The sequence below is a fragment of the Mastigoproctus giganteus genome, chromosome 8 (assembly GCF_048544385.1).
Source record: "Mastigoproctus giganteus isolate SK-2022 chromosome 8, ASM4854438v1, whole genome shotgun sequence".
Taxonomy (NCBI): Eukaryota; Metazoa; Arthropoda; class Arachnida; order Uropygi; family Thelyphonidae; genus Mastigoproctus; species Mastigoproctus giganteus.
This window is the reverse complement of record NC_143582.1, coordinates 133449508-133474945: the sequence shown is the minus strand read 5'-3', so window position 1 is coordinate 133474945 and position 25438 is coordinate 133449508. Positions and strand designations below refer to the sequence as shown.

Sequence of the window (25438 nt, the reverse complement as noted above, 5' to 3'; positions counted from 1 at the left end):
CTGATATAGTGCTGTCTGTAAAGACAGCAGCAGATCCCACATATGATTCTGACTTCGAACTGTCTGTGTAGACTGGCGCGAAGTCGGAATATTCAGTTCGGTGTGCTGAATGAAGCTGCAGGCAGACCGACGGTGGAGTGTCCGACTTGCCCCAATTTCTAAGGGACAAGTCACATGCCGGGACATGAGCATGCCAGGGTGGAAAGGGTTGCTTTGGTGTTTGGGCAACCTTGTCTACCTTGATATTAAGTTCTTTGAGTAGCTCTTGGAGACGAATACCAAAAGGACGATTGGCAGTCTTACGGGTATTGTATAAATTTTCGTGGCTCAAAAACGAATGGCCACGTAGGATGGTCTGGCAGGGATTTCAGTTTTAAAGCGTACTTTAAAGACAACTGCTTACGTCGAAGCGATAACGGTGGTTCGTTTGCTTCGACGTATAAGCTCTGGACAGGAGATGTGCGATATGCTCCAGTAGCAATACATAAGGCCTGATGATGGACGGGGTTCAGCCACCGCAGGACAATGTCTCTGGCTGAGGAATATACCTGGGACCCATAATCTAGTTTGGATCGCACAAGTGCACGGTAAAGCCAAAGAAGGATACATCGGTCTGCTCCCCAAGATGTAGAGGAGAGCGAGCGGAGAATATTAAGCCCACGTGTGCACTTTGTGCGGAGTTGACGAATATGATCCAAAAAGGTTAATTTTTTATCGAATATGAGTCCCAAGAATTTTGTGTTCTGTGCTACTGGAATAGCATCTTGTCCGAGCCTTAATTCAGGTTCAGGATGAAGATTACGCTTACGACAAAAGTGTACGCAAACGGTCTTCTCCGGCGAGAACCCGAAGCCATTAGCAAGTGCCCAGGAATTCAGACTATCAATGGCTTTCTGTAGTTGTCTTTCAATAACCCTCGTGTTGCACGACTGGCAAAAAATGCTAAAGTCATCAACATAGAGGGCACTGTTTACAGTTGGAGGAAGTTGTTCTGTGATGGAATTTATTTTGATGGCAAAAAGCGTGACACTTAATACTGATCCTTGTGGTATTCCCTCCTCTTGGCTAAAGGAGCAAGAGAGTGAGGATCCCACACGAACTTCGAACGATCGATTGGCTAAAAAGTTTTGAATAAAAAAGGGCAGATGCCCTCTTAGGCCTAGGCTATGTAAATCTTTTAAAATGCCAAATCTCCAAGTTGTGTCATACGCTTTCTCCATGTCAAAGAACACCGACACCAAGTGTTCACGTTTTAGGAAAGCATCCCGGATGGATGCTTCCAATCTAATAAGATGGTCCAAAGTGGGCCAGTTCCTTCGGAAGCCGCACTGGATGCTGGAGAGAAGGTCATTTGATTCTAAATACCATATTAAACGAGAATTGACCATTCTCTCCAGGATTCTGCACAGACAGCTAGTCAGAGCAGTAGGACGATAATTGGTGGTGACTTTTGGATCCTTTCCTGGCTTAAGAAAGGCAAGAACGATTGCCTTTCGCCAGGAGTCCGGAAACTGCCCTTCAGTAAAGATTCTGTTATACAGAAGGAGCAGACAATCCATAGATTTTGGTGAAAGATGTTTAATCATTTCATAATGGATGCCATCTGGTCCAACAGCACTTGCTTTGGAAAGAGTGAGGGCTCTTTTCAGTTCCTCTATTGTGAATGCCCCGTTGTAGGGATAGAGGCCCTTGGTCTTAAAATTAAGTTTATGTTTCAGGACCAGGAACTCTGGGGAATACAAAGATGTTGCAGAGATGTTAGAGAATGTTTCCCCAAGAGAATTAGCTATTGCAGTTGGATCTGCAATAGCGCATCCATTATAATCTAGGATTGAAGAAGGGTGGGATGTATATTTTCCCTTCATTTTTAGGATTTTATCCCAGACTACCTTAGAGTTGGTAGACTGGTTAATAGATGATGTAAAACGGATCCATGATTCCTTTTGACTCTGACGGCGGATATATCGTGCTTTGGCTCGTGCACATTTAAAGGTTATAAGGTTGGTCGTGGTAGGATATCGGCGGAATATCCCCCACGCTTTGTTTTGAGCCTTTTTTGCTGCTGTGCATTGTGAATTCCACCAAGGTTTAGGAAATGGTGGAAACCGGGTAGATGTTTTTGGAACAGCATTCGCAGCTGCTTGGACAATATTTTCTGTGATGTACTTAACTGCATCATTGATAGGCTCTTGACTGACTGTGCTAAGATCAAAATTTGCCTGATGTTGGAAGGCAGCCCAGTCAGCCTGATCTATCTTCCAACCCTGGTAACCTAAAAGGGAGACATGGTCTCCCACTGTGTAACAAGGTTATCACGGGGAAGTGATCGCTTCCGTTTGGATTCTCCTCCACTTCCCAAGTGAGTGAAGGGAGTAGAGAAGGGGAGCAGATAGAGAGATCAATGGCAGAAAAAGTACGGGTAGGCATGTGGAAGAAGGTGTTTGTTCCAATATTTAGAAGGAAAAGGTCATTGTCTTTGAGCATACGCTCTATGACTCTTCCCCTTCCGTTGATGTTAGCACTACCCCACAGGGTGTTATGTCTGTTAAAATCCCCGAGAAGTAAGAAAGGGGGAGACAGCTGCGTTAGAAGATCATCAAGGTCTGCCTGGGTGATGTCAGTCCCAGGTGGCAAATAAATGGAGCACACAGTTAATAAAAATCAAACTGAAAGGCGAATTGCAACAGCCTCTATGCTGGTTGTAATTAACAAGGGCTGCACTGGGGTCTGGTTACCCACAAGGATAGCCACTCCCCCATGTACAGAGCCATCCGCAATTCTATCCTTTCGAAAAAATGTGATGTTGTGCATGGTGGGATCATCATTTGCCTTTAGATATGTCTCCTGCAAGCAAAAGCAAACTGGCTCATGCTTTTGCAGGAGGGCCTTGATGTCATCAATATTTTGCCGGAACCCACGACAATTCCATTGTAGGAATTTAGCCATTATTTTGGCTTGGTGGGTCCATCAGGCGGCTTCCGAGGTGCTGAGGGCTTACTTTTATCAGTCTTGGATTTATCTTTTTTGGGGAAGAATGGACGCTGTCCCGCGTCCATTTCCTCGTCCGCAAAGAGTTCCAAGACTGAATCTTCGGGTACCTCCTTCTGCTCGACATCCATGTTTTCTTGGGTTCTAGGGGTGACTTCCCCTTTTTTATTCTTATCTTTCATAGTTACCTTTGTTGCTTGTGGAGCATTAGGAGGTACCGATATAGGAGTGGCAGCTGATTGGTCCTTCTGTGCAGGTTTTTGTGAACTTAAGAGATAACGCGCGATGGGAGTGAAAGACTCCTTTGGAGGAATGGTCATGTCCGTCTGAGTTCCGACGGAACATCTCCCTGTTACCTTCTGGGCGTAGGTAGGTTTGTTAATATTCAGGGGTTTGACCGATTTCCTCGCCTCCTGGTATGATATATTTAGCTCTGCCTTCAGCCGTTGAATTTCTTTTTCTTCTTTCCACCTCTGGCATGCTCGTGAATAGGCCGGGTGTTTGCCTTCACAGTTAATACAGGTTGGTTTGCGGCTGAACATGCTGTTGTTTCGTGGTCCTTTGCACCGCATCGAGCGCATGCAAGGACTCCACGGCAGGCCATTTGAGAATGTCCATACTTCTGGCATTAAAACACCGTAAAGGGTTCGGAACGTATGGACGTACTGAACAGTTGATGTATCCAGCTTTGATCTCGTCAGGAGGTTTAGGAGAGTTAAAAGTCAGGATAACACTCCTGGTTTTAACAATTTTTCTATCCCTTCGCGCAGTAATTCTCTTGACGGCAATAACTCCCTGGGGTTTTAATTCGGAGCAGATTTCCTCCTCGGTGACGTCGAGAAGGTCCCACTCCGAAATGACACCTCTTGATGAATTCAGTGTTCTGTGTGGTGTCACTGTTATGGGTATTCCTCCGATTGATGTTACTCGGAGGAGATGTTCTGATTGCCTGTCAGTTTTGGTTTCAATTAAGAGGTCTCCAGAACGGAGCCTCTTAACTGATTTGGGTGACCCTGCTAACCCACCTAACCCATCTAACCCTTTCTGTATGAAAAAGGGTGACATTTTGCCAATCGGTTTTTCAGTGGTGGAATGCATTATTAGAAATCTTGGGACAGGCCCTGATGATGATGTTTAAGTTCGCTGCCTCTTTGTCGCAATAATATTATCTGCCTCTCCGTCTATGTTTTCAGATAGGGACCGGGTTGTGGCCCCTGAAGAAATAAGTTTATCAGGATTCATTGAGGTTTTTATATTGTTCAGTGCCCAGGCTCCCCACCCACCACGGAGCCCAAAGGGACGCCCACTACCCGGCATGCAATAAATGCGCTCGGGAGTGGGACGCCAGGGCTACCCAGACACTATACCCGCACCGCCGCCAGCCTGAATCCTGTCCCTCAGACCATGGTAGGGGCATGGCATTGACACGGTTGACCCTCGCAGGCGAGCCTACTAGCCGATTGATCCTAGCCGGGACTTCCAGGACCACCCGTCTTGTCGAAGCAGGGGCCAAAGTGGTGTATTGAAGCTGGGCCCCTCAACCACCAGGATCCCCCTTTCCGAATTTCCACGGATCGCAGCGCACGGCAAACACGCCGGATTCCATTGATGTAAGCCTGGAACCTGGGCTGTGGGCGTTGGATCCCAATGATGCTAGTCTGGAATTCCAGCAGCGTCACTGGGAGGTCCCCTCACCACGTACAGGTGCCCACGTCGAGGGGCCACTTCATGAGAAACAGCTGGCACACTTGCACTACCACATGGAGATTGACTTGATAAATCCACAACAGCCACAGCCAAATCTTCAACACAAGAGGAATCCACTTGTTTTTGACCTCTGCCTAGTTGAACGCCAAGATGTCCTGTCCCTTCAAATTTCGCAATCATTTTGCGGACAGCACAGACAGCCATAGGTCCACGCCTTATGTGCTTCTGATGCCAGAATTCTCTGATAGCCACAGCTGCATTGTTGCTGTAGTGCAAGCAAACATCTACCGTATGATTTTGAAGAGACTGCTTTGCTTTTTTATACAGTACAGTAGAGCTGAGTAGTGCCACTGTGGCAATAACTTACGATTATGCAAATAACTTGCATTATTTGCATAATCATAACTAAGATAGTTACGTGCCGTATAGTGACAAATTTTGTAACTAATTTTTTTTTCCCAATATTTGGCGAGCCCATTCTGTTGTCCAAATTTTTCTTCATGTACGAGTCTCAGAACTTGCTCGAGAGTCCTCTACATAGGGATACTTTAATTTTAACAATCCTGTACGTGCATTTCAATTTCAAATACAGCATTTTGTAAATTTTGCTATATAGAAGCATTATACCTATAATAGAAATAAACTATGTAACATAATAATATACAGTATACTGTACAATAGATATAACTAATATATCGTATTATATTAAAGGAACTCACTACTCATGTTAAGTGAGAATTACTTTTATTATGTGTTTGTAGAAAAAAGTTTCAAATGACATAAAATTTACAATTTAGGTAAAAAATAATGGTAATAGACATCAATTTAATATAGTTATTACACACCTTTAACATTTTCAGTATCTGAGTAATGAGAGTCACAAGAATCTGAACTACAAGAATGTGAAGAATTTTCTGAAAGTCTGCATTTCTCAGAGGAACGTCGAAGTACCCCATACTTTTGTTTTGTTTCCAAAAAACGACGCTTTCTAGATGCACTTATTAAACCTTTAAGTCCTTTGAAAAATAAATAAAATCAAAATTAATTGTATGACTAAATATAATAAAGTATAATAAGCCAATAACAGAGCACTGAGTAATGGTACAAAGATTACACTGCATGCTGCATTGCACTCTATTAAAAGAATTATATGGAAATCACAGATATGTGGCATTATTCCACCAAGGTTGAAGAATGCCATTGTAAGCAATAGCCCAAATAAATTCTTCTAGCAGTTTTTAAGGCTGTTTCCAATTGTGCAACTGAATGCTATAATTGGACTATAATTGCCAAGCTTATGCTGATGGGGATATTTAGACTGCCTCAACTGAAGTACTAATAAGCAATACTCCTTATTACAAATAAATAGCATTATATTTCTCGTTTAGAGAAGCACATTGTTACTTACCACCACATAATGATGGCAAGTTGTGGTGGTATCATCACAATATCAGAGACCAATGCCTTTAAAAATACTTCTTGCTGTTCTATGAAAACTGGACAAAGGATTGTATTATAGAAATAAATTATCTCCATAATTCATTTTCTTATTTCATAATATAATATAACTTAAAATATTATATTATTTATTTAAATTACAGTTTTATGTTCAGAAATCAAGTTATTTTCATCAAATAGCAAAAAAAAAAAAAAAACCTACATACAATAATAATAACATATATTAAAATGCAGATCTATTTAATTTTGTAAACTGGAAAAATAGGGAGAAATTGAATGCTCAATTCAATCATCCACAAAACATTTCACAACCTCTTACAAATCTTGGAAGCCAGTTTGCTCAACCCAATACTGTTCAAGCATACAATTTAAACTGGCCAAATGCATCTCATTCAGTTATGTAATTTAACTTACTTAAACTCTAAGTGGTTGATATTATAAACAATTCTTCATGAAGATTTATCAAATGATACATGATATGTCCTTCTAGAAGTAATTGTTAAAGGCAAAATAATGAGCAAAACAGGTCAGATTGGTTGCAAAGTAACTTAATATAAAAATATGTAAATATATCTATGTGTAAATGAGTTAATATGTAAAAAAATTATAGTTTGAGGTAAAAATAAAGGTAATAAACATTAATTCGATTTAGTTACTACACACCTTTAACATTTTCAGTATCTGAGTAATGAGAGTCACAAGAATCTGTACTACAAGAATGTGTGGGCTTCAATTTTTGTGGTTGCAAATATTTTCAAAATATGCTGTCTATTTGAATTCCTCACAGCTCCAAATTCAGTAATGAAATTATAAACAATGAAGAAAAAGTGGCATCAATAAATATTCATTATTTCTATTTGATTGTCCACTTCAGCTGTATCTTTAGTTGGGAAATTTTGGATCATGTGTGTAGAAGACACAACCTAACAAGACTACTGATAGTAAGTAGGATTCAAAAGGTTAGAACTTTGTTTCAAAAGTTCCACTGATGATTCTCCCACCAAAATGTAAAAGGAACATCACATCAGCAGAGTTCATAACCCTTTCATTTATGGAACTGCTGAATTGTGCGGTTACAGAATCCAAGTTTAGACAATAGCTGGTTCTGTGGAGGTTTTTTTTTTTTTTTTTTTTTGTGGCACTTTCAAATTGGAAATTTTTGAAAAAAAAAAAACACTGCAAAAAATTTGTAGAGATGGTAGAAACACAAACAGGAGGTAGCAGTTCATGCTAAGATTAAAAAACATTTTACACTGTTCACAGATGAGAAATTAGAATTGTATTGTATTGTTTCATATACAATTTACGAAAAATATGTATACATGCTTGTGAACAAATTAATAAAGCAGTAGCTTTTCAATAAATATGAAATGGAGAGCCCAACCAGTTGAAACTGTCTCAAGCAGAGAGAGAGAGAGAGAGAGAGAGAGAGAGAGAGAGAGAGAGAGAGAGAGAGAGGAAGAACATTTTAATATCCATACAATAATATGTATTCATAAAATAAGTATTAATAATTTCTTAAAAAAAGTGCCAAATTAGAGAATTGGAGGTGAAACGGCATCACACTTACCTCTTCACCATGTAATGGTTGGGTTTCTTTAAGCCATACAACATAATTACATGTTTTAGCAGAGTGCCATGAATCTGCTAGCAAACTTCCTATATAAATCATTCACAAAACTGCATCAGCATCAGTTTAGACATATGATACAAGAAAGCAAGCTTATACAGCATCAGCCAAAATAAAAAAAAAAAAAAAAATTCTTCCCATTTAACCCATCCAGTGTTTCTACACAAACATCAAATATTTGTATAGTTCAACCATAAATTTATTTCATCTATCAAAAGATGGAAGTCTGTTCCAGGAATCACATCTATTCTACAACCGTATTTCCTCAATTTGAATTTATGCCCTCCCAGTTGATTATTCTGAGCAAGTGGAAGTATCCCATCAGCATTGAGCCTGCTCAAACCATTCTAGGCCTTATACACCTCAATCAGATCACTTTGCAAAGTGAATACTTTCCAGGTACTGCAACTTTCAGAATTTAAGCCTTTCTTCATAAGCACACCCAATTTGTTCCTCTCACCAATCTTGTTGCCCTTCTCTGTACTCGTTCTAGCAACTCTACATCCTTTGTAAAATGAGGGCTACAGACCTGTACATAATGGTCTTACCACTGCCTTATACAAAGGGATAATCACCTCCTTGTCTCTGCTAGCAAAATTCCTATATATCATTGTCAAAACTCCATGACCTGCTCTGGCAGCCCATCTACACTGCTTGGACAACTTCATATCAGACTGCACAATTACCCACAGGTCTTTTTTTACTCTCCACTTCCCCGAGTGCAGTACCACAGAGTTGGTATGTTTCTCTAGGGTTACTGCTACCCATATGCAGTACTGTGCATTTCTCAATGTTAAACTTCAGTTGCCACTTCTCAGCCCATCTGCCTAATTTTTCTAGATCCTGTTGCAGTAGCACACTGTATTTACTATCATTAACAACCCTGTCAATCTTTGTACCATCTGCAAACTTGGACATTAAGCCTGATATACCTTCATCAATATCATTGATAAATGATATTGATGAAGACAATGATATTGATAGAATACACAAAACAACAATGGGCCCAGCACAGAACCCTAGGGACTCCACTGATAACATTAGTCCACATAGAGTAGTGTTCATTTATTACCACTCTCTGCCGTCTCCTACTCAAGCATCCCTTTATCCATTGCAGCAACTTGTCCTTAATGCCATACAGCTCCAATTTGTACAGCAGTCATCTATGAGCAACAGTATCAAAAGTTATCCTGAAATCCAAGTATATGATATCAAAATTATTTTTTGCATCCAGTTCCGTTGTGACCATATCGTAGTATCCAATCAAATTGGTCAGACATCACTTCCCCTTAAAAAAACCATGCTGTGTCTGAACTATTACTGCAGTCTTGTCTAAGTGATCCCGTATCACCTCTTTAACCAGTAACTCCATTTTTTCCCTGGAAATGAAGTTAAACTAACAGGTGTTTAATTATTTGTGTCATCCTTTACACTCCCCCCTTTGTGAATTAGGAATATATTTACACATCTGCAGTACATGGGGACCTACTGCCGAAACCAAAGATGAACCTATAATTATGGCTAAGGGTTTGCTTCCTTCATTATAACTGGGTAGATTCCATCTGCCCCAGGAGCCGTTTTTATGTTTAACTTCAACAATCTCTCCTCCACTTTGCTCTCAGTTATTACAAAATCACTTAGCTCGCTGTTAGAGTTTGATAAATTTCTGTCATTCCCTTCCTTGAGTAATTCCTCACATGAGAATGTATATGAATAATACTCATTCAGTTTATCTGCTACTTGAGCAAGCTCATCAATAGTCGAATCATCTATTTTAAGGGGACCAATCTGATTCATTCCCTTCCTTCTAGAGTTTATATAAGTAAAGAACTCTTTACTGTGTTTCTTTGCATCCTTTGCCAAAGATTTCTTGTAATCTGCCTTTGCCTACCTAACCTCCTTTGTGACTTGATTACAGATTAGCTTATATCTGCCATAGGCTTCTGTGTCGCCTGATAATTTATATGCATCTCATGCATTTTTCTTCTCTGCCAAAAGCTTCATTAATTCATCTGACATCCATTTAGGTCTGAACCCTGATCACTATTTCTTGGTATGTAAAGTCTAGCAGCCTCCAGGATTAAGTCCCCAAAGGCTTCCCCATTTAGAATTCATTATTTGTAACATTACCAGTTGATCCCACTATATAGAATTTAAAAATGTCTGAAACCACTGTAGTTACTTTTACAAAAACAAAAACCATTCTCTTTACCCTTGATGAAAGTTACACTGTGATCACGGTCACCTAGTGGTTCCTTTATCTGCAAATTCTTTATGCATGAATAATCACTACTCTTTGCTCCTTGGAACATGTTTCTATGGAAAACAATCCTCCAAGAAATCTATAAAAGTCTTGCTCGTGTACGAGTGACCAACCCACAAGTTTCAGTCTATATCTGGAAAGTTAAAATCCCTCATTACAAGACATCCTGATTTACTGGCCCAGTCTATTTCTTTGTATGACATGACTGTTCATTATACTCATCAGAGTAATTACGCCTATAACACACTCCTGCTCTCATTTTCCCTTTCCTTGTTGCTGTGTTTATAGTCACCAAACAGACTCAACATTGCACTGTCCAGCCATGTCAACTTAATGCACTTGCTTGGATTTTGTGTGTTTCTTAACGAACAGCATAACCCCCATCCTTCATACCCTGTCTATCCTTTCTGTACACATTATATTCCCAAAATTCCAATTCTGCACTGCTTATATCTGTGTGACACCATGTCTCTGATATCCCAGTAATATCTGCCTTTGATGCCTTGATCAGCATTTCAAATTCATCAAATTTGAAATTCATTCAAATTCATGAACTTATACATACAAATGTTCTTTCTCTTAGTTGCTGTAACACAGCCCATGTATTTACTTGTTTCATGATGACTCCCAGCTCTTGAAATCCACAGCAACCATGCTCTCTAGGCTTCTGCTCACTACAATAGAAACAGTGCAAGAATCACTTTTGCCTCTGCCTATGGCTACTGTTAATCTTTTAGTCTATGAATATCCCCAACTAGCAGTTTTCCAACCCACCTAACATTGTCTTGATAATATCAGCAAATATTCTTGCACTCTTTCTATTTAAGTGTATCCATCCCTGTAGAAGAAGTCTCTCCTCTTAGCAAGCACAGACCACACTGAAAAAAATGTACCCTGTGAGCCTTGCACATTCTCTTCAGAACCGAATTGATTTACAAGGCTCTCATCATATACTACGTCCTATTGTGTCTGGGCAGAATTGCAGACATTTAAAAATTTAACCCTAACTCGCGACTTGTTTTTTCAGCATTGACCTGTACTTGTTAAGTAAATGTGCAGACTTCTTATTCTTAAGGTCATTACTGCCACCCTATACAACAATATCACCTTTTGTGACTTTAAAAAGATGATATCTGCCCTACAACTTCATCAACTTTCGCCCCGGCAGACACACCCTGGTCCTAGTCCACCTATCTTTTTTGCATAATATATTCTGTCTCCCTGACAATTGAGTCACCAACAATAACTACTTCCTGGGGGACTAGTGCATTCTGCTTTGGAGATTGCCGGTGTGTTGCCTGATGCACAGGAGTGAGGTCTGGCATTGAGTTCAGAAGCTGAGAGCTTAATGGGCCGGGCCCCTCATTAATTTCTTTGACCTCATCTACCCTAAACCTCAAACTCTCATAGATGCACATCAGAACACTGAGTTGGTGCCTAATTTCTTCACAGTCTCTGCACCTAGCACACAAAGACATTCTCCTTGGCTAGATCATTTCCTGTTCTAGACAGGTCTGGAAACATTTCACATATTTTTTTAGGCTGTGATGCATTGGAGAATCACTACCTTCAGTACTTCCACGAGCCACAGTATTATTGCTACTTTGTGCTCACTGCTTTAGTCTGGGTCATGATTCCGTTTAAGTATAATTTAATTAACAATGAAATTTAATAAGATTAATAAATTTTACTGATTAACCGATAACACTGTACTAATCTAACAGATTTCTAATAGAGTGCTACGTATTTCACTATTTAGTTTTACATTAAACCTTGCGCTATGAAGTTCAGCATTTATGTTATGCTATTCCGTATCATATAACAATGGTGGCAAGTTACAAACGGCAAGATCTACAGACACTAAGTATTAATTTTCGAAATCACTATCTAAATTCAAATAAACCAAGGAGCTTCACTAGGACTACAAAACTGCTTATAGAAAGTAATTTAGTATAACAATTAAGTCAATAAAATGACTAAATATATATAAAAACTTAGCATTCGCCGGAGATGCAAAACTCTTGGGCAACACGATAATAACCTCGAACCCAGAAATTCAATGAATATGAAATGGATGCCTCACCCTGTTGAAACTTTGTCTCAAGCCAAGAGAGAACACTTTAATAGCCATGCAATAATACCTATTAATAAAATAAGTATTAATAATTTCTTTAAAAAAAAGTGTCAAATTATAAATAAGGGTCATTATGACAACCTTTGCATCAACTGAAAACTTAGACATTGACACAGATATAAACACCCTTCATCAACATCATTCGTATAGAAAATAACAATGGGCACAGCACCGAAATCTCGGAGACACCACTAACAACATTAATCCACGAATAGCAGTGTCCATTAATAACCACTCTGTCTTCTCCTACTGAACTACATTATTCAGAGCAGTAACTTGCTTTTAATGCCACACTGCTCCAATGTGTACAGAAGTCTATTAAGAGTAACAGTATTAGCTCTCCTGAAATCGAAGTATATGATATCAAAATTATTTTTGCATCCAGTTTTTTGTTACTCCACCATAGTATATAATGATTTGTTGTAGTATATTAGATCGACAAAATAGTGTAACATATATCTAGATAGTGTAATATTAGGAATGTGTTAGCATAGTACAGTTTTATCAATTAATCAATTAAATTTATAAATCTTATTAATTTTTATTATTAATGTTAATTAAATTGTATTTAAACAGAAATCATGCCACAGACAAGAGCAGCAAATCAACGTGCACAAAGTAGCCTGAGTGCTGCGGCTCAAAGAGAACCGAAGGGGGAGATTCGTCAACACATCACAGTCTAAAAAAAATGTGCAAAATGTGAAATGTTTGTGGACTTTCGGGAACAAGACATGAGCAATCCTCCCTGGCTAGATGCAGAGAGTGTTCCCTGTGCTAAGTGCAGAGAGTGTCAAGAAATTAGGTATCAACTCAGCATTCTGATGAGTGTTTACGAAAGTTTGAAGAGTTGGGAGATACCCTCAAAGGGATTAAAATGGGGGACCCATCAAGCTCTCAGCTGCCCAACTCAATGGCACAGCTCACTCTTGTGCACCAGGCAACACAGCAGCAATCTTCAGGGTAGAATGTGCTGGTCCCACAGGAGCTAGTTATTGTCCGTGACTGAATTGTCAGGAAATTGGGAAATATATTGTGCAAAAGGGATGCTGGAATAGGACCAAGGTATGTCTACCAGGGGTAAAAGTTCATGACATTGTAGAGCAGATATCATCTTTTAAGGGCACAAAAGATGATATTGTTGTACACATTGGCAATAATCACATTAAGTATAAAAGATCTGTGGATTTCCTTAACAAGGATAGGTCAATGTTGAAAGAAAAGTTGGGAGTTAGGATTAAATTTTAAAGTTTCTGCAATCCTGCCCAAACAAGATAGGAGGGAGTATATGATGAGAGCCCTGTCAATCAATTCGGCCCTGGAGAAATTGTGCAAGATTCATGTGGTAGAATTTTTATCAGCCTGGCCTGCACTTTTGAGATTGCAGGAGAGATTGCTTCTACAGGGGATGGGATACACTTAAATAGAAAGGGTGCAAGAATATTTGCTGATGCTATCGAGGCAATGCTAGGTGGGTCGGAAAATTGCTAGCTTTGGGAGATTCACAGACTAATATTTTAACATTGGCTACATGCAGTGGTGGAGGTGATTCTTGCATTGCTTCTATTGGAATGAGCAGCAACCTGGAAAGCAAGTTGCTGGTGATTTCAAGGACTGCTGGGAGTCATCATGAAACAAGTAAACAGATGAAGAACAAGTGCACGTATACTTGCATGTACACCAATGATAGGAGTACAGTAAATAAATTTGATGAATTTGAGGTGCTGGTCAAGAATCAAAGGCAGATACTGTTGTGATACCAGAGACATAGTATCACACAGATATAAGGAATACAGAATTGGAATTTTGGGAGTACAATGTGTATGGAAAGGATAGGAAGGGAGGAGGAGTTATACTGTTAGTTAGGAAACAAAATGTAAGGAAGTGCATCTTCCTTAGATTGGTGTGACTAAGCACTGGGAAAGCAAAAATGAGTGTAGGAGTTTGTAATAGGCCTATAACTCTGATGAATTACAGAGAAATAGAGTGTCCCCGTAAATCACAATTTCTTTAATGCGGAATTTTAACTTTTCAGATATTGATTGGATATTTTGTGAGTTGGTCACTCGCATGTTAGTAAGACTTTTGTGGATTTATTGGATGCTCGTTTCTACAACAGCATCTTTGAGAGGCAACCAGAGTGAGTAATACTCTTAATCTGATTATTAGCAGTGATTATTCATGCATTAAGAATGTACAGATAAAGGAATCACTCAGTGGCAGTGATCAAAGAGTACTGATGTGGGATTTACTTATTTATACCACCAGGGGTAAAGGGAAGGGTTTTTGTTTTCATAAAGGGGACAACAGTGGTCTCAGACAGTTTTTAAATTCTATATACAGTGGAACCAAATGATGATGTTACCAACAGCAAATTCTGAATGGGATGAATTGAAGGAGTTAATCTTGGAAGCTACTTGGCTTTTCATACCAACTAAGAAATACTGTTTAAGGTTTATGCCCAAATGGAAGTCAGATGAACTAATGAGACTCATGGCAGAGAAAAAATATGCATGGGATGCATATAAATTATCAGATGACATAGCAGTAATCTGATAATCAAGTCACATTGGAGGTTAGGCAAGCGAAGGCAGATTACGAGAACTCTTTCACAAAGAATTCTAAGAAAAACAGCAAGGACTTCTTTACTTAAATAAACTCTAGAAGGATGGGGATGAATCAGATAGGTCCACTTGATATTGATGGTTCAACTGTTGGTGATCCTGCTCAGATAGCCGACAAACTGAATGAGTATTTTGCAGCTGCATTGACAAATGAGAATTTCTACAGGAAATTCGAGAACAGAAGCTTATTAAACTCTAACAGGGAACTGAATGATTCTATCATAACTGGGAGCAAAGTGGAGGAGAAATTGTTGAAGTTAAACATAAGAAACACACCTGGGGTGGATGGGATCTATCCAGTTATATTAAAGGAGGCAGCAATAGAAGGTAAGCAAACCATTAGTCCTAATTATGAGAGCATTCTTGGACTAAAGGGAAGTCCTCATGAACAGGAGATGTACAAATGCATCCCCAATTCATAAAGGAGGATCAAAGTGTGACATGAGTAATTACAGACCTGTTTGTTTAACTTCTGTTCCAGGAAAAATAATAGAATCACTAGTTAAAGAAGCATTGCACGTTTATCTACACAAGACAGCAGTAATAATTCAGACACAGCAAGGGTTTGTTAAGGGGAAGTCTTGTCTGACCAATTTGATTGGATATTATGATATGGTCACAAACGAAATAGATGCAAAAAATAATTTTGATATCATATACTTGGATTTCAGGAAAGCTTTTGATACTGATGGAAGACCATGCTCAAATTGAACAGGATAGCATTAAGGGCAAGATGCTACAATGATTAAAATAATGGTTGAGTGGGAGAAGACAGAGAATGGTAATCAATGAACAATGCTCTTAATGGACAAATGTTATTAGTCGAGTTCCCCAGGACTCTGTGTTGGGCCCATTGTTGTTTTGTATATTTATCAATGATATTGATGGAGGTACATTATACTTAATTTTGAAGTCTGCAGATCATACAAATGTTGGCAGGGTTGTTAATAACAGTAATGGCAGTATGTTACTGCAACAGGATCTAAAAAAGTTGGGCAGATGGGCTGAGAAGTGGCAACAGAAGTTTAACATTGACAAATGCAAGTACTGCATATGAGTAGCAATAACCCAATAGAAATGTACCAACTGTGCGGTATTAAACTCAGCATAATTTAATACCACATGAAAAAGACGTGGGAGGTAATTGTGCAGTCAGATATGAAGTTTTGTGAGCAGTGCAGACAGGCTTGCCAGAGCATGTCATGTGGTCTTGTCAAGGGTGTACAGGAATTTTGCTAGCAGGGATAAGGAGGTGATTATCCCCATGTATAAGGTAATGGTTAGGGCACACTTTGAGCACTGCATACAGGTCTGGAAGCCTAATTTTAGGAAGGATGTAGAGTTGTTAGAGTGAGTACAGAGAAGGGCAACAAGGCTTGTGAGGTCTGCCTTGAATGGTTTGAGCAGGCTTAATACTGATGAGATTCTTCTAGCACTTACAATACCGTGATCCCGGTAATTTTTTTCCTAGTATTCAAATACTGGTATTTTTTATATTAGTACCGGTTTTTTGGTATTAATATAAAAAATAATTGTTTATGATATAATCACATAAATGTTATAAAATAGGTTATTTTATAACCACCAACCAAAAATGATAAATATATACAAAAGTATACTGCAACAGAATTTGGCAAATAATTTGTCACACAATTAGATTCCAAGACTCATTGGAACAGTTTATTGTCCATGCTTGAAACCTTTTTTTGAGTTGAGATATTGTATGCAGAAAGCTTTATTTTATTTAGATTCAAGTATTTATTTCTATGAGGATGAATTTAATTTATTATCTGTGGCTATATATACATTAATACCTAGAAAGTTAGTGGTAGATGCACTATGCTGCAAAGAAGCAAATCTTTTAATTGCTGATGCTGCCATAAAATTTTGATGCAAACTCTTGGAAATAAAAATTCTGAAACAGCTAGAGAATTACATACGGCACTGAAACTCCATACTTCACAGATGTGTACAAATTTATTACAGGTTCAGTATTTGCAAAGCGGGACACAACACGATAGCAAATTATTTAGTATTATAATGGCCATAAGGTGCAAAAAAGCCTAGAGCTTATGTTGCACCAGGAAAAAAAAAAAAAGGAGTAAAATTATAATAAAATGAAATAAAATAATTAATAAATAATAAAAGAAAAGCAAATAGACAACCGATGAATTTCCCTCCTCCCATCCAGCTGACCTTTGAATTTCCCCAACCCTCATGTAGGCAATTTATTCCAGTAATTTCTAACTCTCTGGCTAAAATAAAACTTCCTGTAATCCAGTCTAAACTTCAATTTATAGTCCCTAGTTCTCGAATCGTTTATAAATGTTAACATTTTGTACTCATTCAACCTGTTCAGAATTCTCGGAAAACTTCATGTCAGACCGTATCTTAACTCCCAAGTCCCTTTCATCCAGTTCTGACTTTAGTTCAACTCCACCAAGTGTAAAAGTTATTTTGGAGTTGCTGTTCCCGAGGTGTAAGACCTTGCATTTTGCTGAATTAAAGCATAGCTGCCACTTCTCTGACCTTCTGGAAGTCTATCTAGATCACTCTGAAGCTCTGCTTGGTGGTGATCATTAACTTGCAAGTGATTTACATCACCTGCAAGTTTAGACATCACACCCTTCATGGATGTCATTTAAGATAATCAAAAACAACAGTGGTCCCAATAATGATCCTTCGGGAACCCAAGTTCATATATTAATCCAATCTGATGAATAACCATTTATCACAACCCTCTGCTTGGTGCCCTCAAGACATCCTGCTATCCATCTAAGGGTTTTCCCTGTGATTCGAACCTGTTCCAGCTTATAAAGTAACCGCTCATCTGGGACTGAGTCAAATGCTTTGCTCAAACCTAAATAAACAATGTTGAAATCATTTCCTAAATTTTGCTCATGAGTGATGCTGTCAAATTAGCTAATCAGATTAGCTAAACAAGATTTTCCCTTTACAAAACCATGCTGTGTTTCCTTCAGAATTCCATTTCTATCTAAATGATCCTGAATTCCATCCTTTATATTGCCTCCATGATTTTCCCTACTATTGAAGTTAGACTGACTGGTCGGTAATTTCCCACTACACTCTTAGAATGAGCCTTATGTATTAGCGAGGTATTGGCACTTTTCCAATCCAACGGAATCTCTCCCGAGTCCAGTGATGCTCTCATAATTAGCCTTAGAGGTGTAATGCACTCGCCGCCTTCCTCAAAATTACAGGGTGGTGGTGGTGGCATGTGATGCAAGAAAGCAAGTGTATGAGCTTATGCAGCATCACTCAAAAAAATATATATATAAAACAATCCCCTCTAAATGTTTGTCCAGTTCCTCCTTAAATTTATTTAACCTATCAACTTCTAGCAATAAACCACCCGCTGGCTAAAGATAAATTGCCGGACATCTATTCTACATCTGTCCTTCCTCAATTTCAATTTATGCCCCCTTAGGTTCGTAATCTGAACAAGTGTAAGAATACCATCAGAATTCAGCGTGCTCAACACATTCAAGGCCTTATACACCTCAATCAGATCACCTCCCAGGTGCCTAGTCTCAAGCTGCTGCAATTTGCATAACTTAAGCCTCTCCTGGTAAGAGGATCTCTTCATTACCCTCACCAATCTTATTCCCCTTCAATGTACATGCTCAAGCAAATCTACATCCTTCCTAAAATGAGAGACCTTCATGCAGTACTCAAGGCTTGGCTTGACCATTGCCTTATACAGAGGAACAATCACTTCCTTTTCCCTGCTAGCAAAATTCCTGTATATCATTGACTACAACCCATGATCTGCCCTATCAGCCTGTCTGAGTGGCTCAGAAAACTTCATATCTGACTGCATATATTACTCCCAGATATTTTTCATTTTCTACCACCTTAAGTGTAGTAACACACACAGTTGGTATGTTTCTCTCAGGTTACCTTTACCCATATGCAGTACTTTGCATTTTTCAATGTTAAACTTCAGTTAGCATTAGCATTAGTAGAGGCATATGATGCAAGAAAGCAAGCTTATTCAGCATCAGCCAAAAAAAAAAAAAAAAAAAAAACCACTCCCATTTCACCCCTCCATTCGTTCGAAATACCTGTCCAGTTGAGCTTTAAATTTGTTTAGGCTATCAACTTCAACAACAAGTGATGGAAGTCGGTTCCACCAACCAACCACCCGCTGGCCAAAGGCAAATTTCCGCACATCTATCCGACATCCGTCCTTCCTCAATTTGAATTTATGCCCTCTGAGGTGATTATTCTGAGCAAGATGAAGAATCCCATTGGCATTGAGCATGCTCAAACCATTCAAAGCCTTATACACCTCTATCAGATCACCTCGCCGGTGCCTAGTCTCCAGACTCTGCAATTTGCAAAACTTAAGCCTTTCTTCGTAAGAGCAACCCTTTGTTCCATTTACTAATCTTGTTGCCCTTCTCTGTACCCGTTCCAGCAGCTCTACATCCTTCTTGAAATGAGGCCTCCAGACCTGTATACAGTACTCAAGATGTGGCCTAACCATTGCCTTATACAAGGGAATAATCACCTCCTTATCCCTGCTAGAAAAATTCCTGTATATCATTGACAAGACACCATGAGCTACTCTTGCAGCTCGTCTGCACTGCTCAGAGAACTTCATATCTGCCTGCACAATTACCCCCAGGTCCTTTTCATTCTCCACCACTGTCAGTGTAGTACCGCAGAGTTGATACGTTGCTCTGGGGTTACTGTTTCCCATATGTAGTACTTTACATTTGTCAATGTTAAACTTCATTTGCCACCTCTCAGCCCATCTGTTCAACCTTTCCAGATCCTGTTGCAGCAGCATAGCGTCAGTAGTGTCCTCAACGACCCTGCCAACCTTTGTATCATCTGCAAACTTGGACATTAAACTTGATATCCCATCATCAATATCATTCATGAACACCGAAAACAACAACGGACCCAACACTGAACCTTGAGGAACTCCACTAATAACATTAGTCCACGTTGAGCAGTGTCCATTGATTACCACTCTCTGTCTTCTGCCACTCAAACATCCCCTTATCCATAGCAGCAATTTGCCTCCAATGCCACACTGCTCCAATTTGTGCAGCAGTCTTCCATGTGCAACAGTATCGAAAGCCTTTCTAAGATCCAAATATATAATATCAAAGTTATTCCCTGCATCCAGTTCTTTTGTGACTACATCATAGTATCCAATCAAATTGGTCAGGCAAGACCTGCCCTTAACAAAACCATGCTGCGTCTGAGCTATAACGGAATTCTTGTCTAGATGATCCTGCAGTGCTTCTTTAACCAGTGCCTCCATCAATTTACCTGGAACAGAAGTTAAACTAACAGGTCTATAATTACTTGTGTCAGCCTTTGATCCTCCTTTGTGAATTGGGGTTACATTTGCACATCTCCAGTCTATGGGTACCTCCCCTGAGTCCAAAGAAGCTCTCATAATTATGGCTAGGGGTTTGCTTACTTCCTTTGCTGCCTCCTTTAATATAACTGGATAGATCCCATCCACCCCAGGTGCCTTTTTTATGTTTATCCTCAATAATCTCTCCTCCACTTTCCTCTCAGTCATTACAAAATCATCCAGCTCATTGCCAATGTTTACTTTACCTACATCATTCTCCTTCCTGAATAACTCCTCATGCGTGAATGTAGATGCAAAATACTCGTTTAGATTGTTAGCCACCTGAGCAGGATCCTCAACTGTTGAACCATCAATATCCAGTGGACCAATCTGATTCATCCCTTTCCTTCTCAAGTTCAAGTATGTAAAGAACTCTTTTCTGTTTTTCTTTGCATCCTTTGCCAAGGATTTTTCGTAGTCTGCCTTTGCCTGCCTAATCTCCTTTGTGACTTGGTTACAGACCAACTTATATCTATCATAGGCTTCCATGTCACCCATTAATTTGTATGTATCCCATGCATTTTTCTTCTCTGCCACATGTCTCATTAGTTCATCTGACAACCATTTAGGCCTAAACCTTGAACAATATTTCTTAGTTGGTATGTAAAGCCTGGTAGCCTCCAAGATTAGTTCCTTGAATGCTTCCCATTTTGAGTTTGCTGTTGGTAACATCAACAGTTGGTCCCACTGTACAGAATTTAAATACTGTCTCAGACCATCATAGTCTCCTTTACGAAAACAAAAACCCTTCCCTTTACCTCTGATGGTAGTTACCTCCTTGAGTAAATCCCACTTCAACACACTGTGATCACTGCCACCTAGAGGTTCATTTATCTGCAGGTTCTTAATGCATGAAGAATCACTACTGATAATCAGATCAAGAGTATTGCTCCCTCTTGTTGCCTCACGAACATGCTGATGTAGAAAACAATCATCCAATAAATCCACAAAAGCCTTGCTAGTGTGCGAGTGACCAACCCACAAATTCCAGTCAATATCTGGGAAATTAAAATCCCCCATTATAAGACTCTCTGATTTACTGGCCCACTCTATTTCCCTGTACAATATCTTATTATACTCATCAGAGTCATTAGGCCTATAGCACACTCCTACGCTCAATTTTGATTTCCCTATGCTTATGTCACACCAAACTGACTCGACACTGCCCTGTCCATCGATGTCGACTGGCTTCACTTCCTTGGACTTTATGTGTTTCTTAATTAATAGCATAACCCCTCCTCCCCTCCTGTCCTGTCTATCCTTTCTATACACATTGTATTCCCCAAATTCCAGTTCCGCATTACTTATATCTGTGTGACACCACGTCTCTGATATCCCAACAATATCTGCCTTTGATGTTTTGAGCAATACCTCAAATTCATCAAATTTATTTACCAAACTCCTAGCATTGGTGTACACGCAGGTATACATGCACCTGTTTCTATTCTTAGCTACCCTAACACAACCCATGTGTTTACTTGTACCGCAATGACTACCAGCAGTCTCTGAAATATCCTGCATCTTGTTTTTCAGACTTCTGCTCATTTCAATAGAAGCAGTGCAAGAATCACTTCCACCTCTGCCAGTGGCTACTGTTAATCTATTAGTCCTTGTATCCCCCCCAACTAGCAGTTTTCCGACCCACCTAACACTGCCTCGACAGCATCAGCAAAAATTCTTGCACCCTTTCTATTTAAGTGTATCCCATCCCTGTAGAAGCAATCTCTCCTGTTAACAAGTACAGTCCAGGCTGAAAAAAATTCTACCCCTTGAGCCTTGCACAATCCCTCCAGGGCCGAATTGATCGACAAGGCTCTCATCATATACTCCCTCCTATCGTGTCTGGGCAGAATTGCAGACACTTTCAAGTTCAACCCTAATTCACGGCTTTTTTTCAACAGTGACCTGTACTTGCTAAGTAATTCCGCCGGTCTCCTACTTTTAATATCATTGGTGCCAACGTGTACAACTATATCACCTTTTGTGCCCTTAAAGGGCACAAAAGGTGCCACTTCTCAGCCCATTTCCCAAATTTTCTAGATCCTGTTGTAGTAACAACACTGCCATTACTGTTATTAACAACCCTGACAACCTTTGTATCATCTGCAAACTACGACACTAAGCCTGATATACCTTCATCAATATCATTGATAAATATACAAAACAACAGTGGACCCAACACTGAAACCTGTGGGACTTCACTAATAACATTAGTCCACGAAGAGCAGCACCCATTGATTACCACCCTCTGTGTTCTCCCACTGAACCATCCTTTTATCCATTGTAGAAACTTACCATTAATACCAATGCAGCAATTATTCTGACAGAGCATGGGTTTGTTAAGGGAAAGTCTTGTCTGACAAATTTGATAGGATATTATGATGTGGTGTCAAAAGCTTTCCTGAAATCCAAATATATGATATCAAAATTATTTTCTGCATCCAGTTATTTTGTAACCACATCATAATATCCTATCAAATTTGTCAGACAAGACTTTCCCTTAATAAACCCATGCTGTGTCTGAATTATTGCTGCAGTCTTGTCTAGATGATCCTGCAATGCATCTTTAACCAGTGACTCCATTATTTTACTCAGAACAGAAGTTAAACTAACTGGTCTGTAATTACTCGTGTCACCCTTCGATCCCCCGTTGTGAATTGGGGATACATTTGCACATCTCCAGTCCGTGGGGACCTCCTCTGAGTCCAAGGATGCTCTCATAATTATGGCTAAGGGTTTGCTTACTTCCTTTGCCGATATCTACATCGATATCTGCGGTGGATAGATCCCATCCACCCCAGGTGCCTTTCTTATGTTTAACTTCAACAATTTCTCCTCCAATTTGTTCTCAGTTATTACAAAATCATTAAGCACCCTGTTACAATTTGATAACTATGTGGCATTTTCAAACCTTAACTCCTCATGTGTGAATATAGATGCAAAATACTCATTCAGTTCGTTTGCTATCTGAGCAGGATCATCAACAGTCGAACCATCGATATCAAGTGGACCAATCAGATTCATTCCCCTCCTTTTGGAGTATACAAAGGGTACTAGGAAAGTTTTGCAATACAGCTTTGTTTATTTAATTTTTTCAAAGTAATTTCCTCTACATTCAATACACCTCTCCATCCTCCGAAACCAATCTTTAAACCAGTTCTGCCAAGTTTCACTAGGGAGTAAAGCACACTTGTTGTCCCAAGCCCATAGAAGGTCCTCATCACTGGAAAACTGCCTCCCTTTTAGCTTCATTTTCACATGCGGGAACAGTGCAAAGTCGCAGGGAGCAAGGTCTGGACTGTATGGAGGGTGCTCGAGAAGTTTCAGTCCTGTCGTGGTCAAATATTCGGTGCAGGCTTTGGCGCGGTGAGCTGCGGCATTATCGTGATGGAGGTACCAGGTGTCCATTCTTGACTTTGGCCGCAGGTTCTTCATAGATCCAATGACTTTAGGCAGGCATTGTTCAGTATACCACTTAGCTGTGACTGTCTTCTGCATGTCCAAAACGACACGTTCCACAATTCCACTCGATTTGAAAAATACAGCTATCATTTTCTTCTTTACAGATCGGGATTTTCTGACAATTACGGGTGTGTCGTCATCATCAAAGACCAAAACTTTGTTTTGAGCCTTGGTCGGCAGATCGTAATAGTACAGCCAAGTCTCGTCACCTGTCACGATGTTGTTCACATACCGAGATTGTCCCTTATCAAACTTTTTTAACATCTCCCGGCACCAAGTCACACGTCGTGTCATCTGCTCTTCAGTCAGTTGATGCGGCACCCAGAAAGAACAAAGTTTCTTCACGTGCAAATGATCTTGCAGAATCGAACGAATTGCTGGTGCATTTAGGCCCAAAGTATCCTCTATCTGTTGGTAGGTCACTCGCCTGTTTTCGTCAAGCATTTTCCTCACAGCAGTAACGTTTTCCTCCGTAACTGATGTTCGTGGCCTTCCCGGCCTCTCAGAATCCTCCAGAGTGAAATTTCCCCTTTGGAATTCTCTATACCACCTGAATATCGTTGTACGATGTGGACAATCATCATCTAGTGCAAGAGTCATTTCTTCTAAGCACTGGTCTATGGTTAAACCACGCACGAAATTATACCGCAAAACTGTCCTTATCTCATTTCGTGACCACGATGCCATCGCAAGCACTTTACACTCTCACTACTAATGAATAACTGAGCCCATCGACTTGGTGCGGCGGCTACTATGCACGTATGAACATGTCTCAACATGCAGCAACAAGCAGCTTCCTGTGATTCATTGTTGCGTCATATTGCAAAACTTTCCTAGTACCCTTTGTATATAAGTAAAGAAATCCTCAGCGATTTTATTAGCATCCTTTGTCAAAGATTTCTGCCTTCGCCTGCCTAACCTTCTTTCTGACTTGATTAAAGACTAGCTTATATATATATCATATATATAGCTTATATATATATCATAGGCTCCTGTGTCGCCTGATAATTTATATGCATCCCATGCATTTTTCTTCTCTGCCACGAGTATCATTAGTTCATTTGACAACCATTTAGGCCTAAACCTTGAACAATGTTTCTTAATAGGTAAGAAGCAAAACTATTAATTACTCACTTAGAATTTGCTGTTGGTAACATCATGAGTTGGTCCCACTGAACAGAATTTAAAAACTGTCTGAGACAACTGTAGTCATCTTTACGGAAGCAAAAACCCCTTCCTTTACCCCGGCCGGTAATTATATCTTTAAGGAAATCCCACATCAGTACACTGATCACTGCCACCTAATGGCTCCTTTATCTGCAAATTCTTAATACACAAATGACCACTGCTGATAATAAGATCAAGTGAATTACCCTCTCTGATTGCCTCTTGAGCATGCTGCTGCAGAAAACAATCATCCAATAAATCCACAAAAGTCTTAATAGTGTGCGAGTGACCAACCCATAAGTTCCAGTCTATATCTGGGAAGATAAAATCCCTCATTATAAGACAGTCTGATTTACTAGCCCACTCTATTTCTCTGTGCAATTGTTAATTGTACTCAATCGAGTCACTAGGCCTATAACACACGCCTACTCTTATTTTTGCTTTCGCAGTGCTTATGTCACACCAAACTGACTCAACAGTGTACTGTTCTTCTATATTAACTGGATGCACTTCTTTTGATTTTATGTTTTTCTTAATTAACAGTATAACACCTCCTCCCTTCGTATCCTGTCTATCACATTGTACTGCCCAAAATTCCAGTTCTGGATTC

General features: G+C 39.6%; 1 protein-coding gene across 1 annotated transcript in view; it reads right to left on the bottom strand.

The window, feature by feature from the left end:
- Positions 1-25438, bottom strand: part of LOC150081829 (uncharacterized) — a 353456-nt gene that overhangs the window by 44265 nt on the left and 283753 nt on the right. The window contains exon 10 of the mRNA XM_090379743.1: positions 5541-5711. Within this exon, the coding sequence (XP_090235869.1) occupies positions 5541-5711 (171 nt within the window). The remainder of the gene's footprint in view (positions 1-5540; positions 5712-25438) is intronic.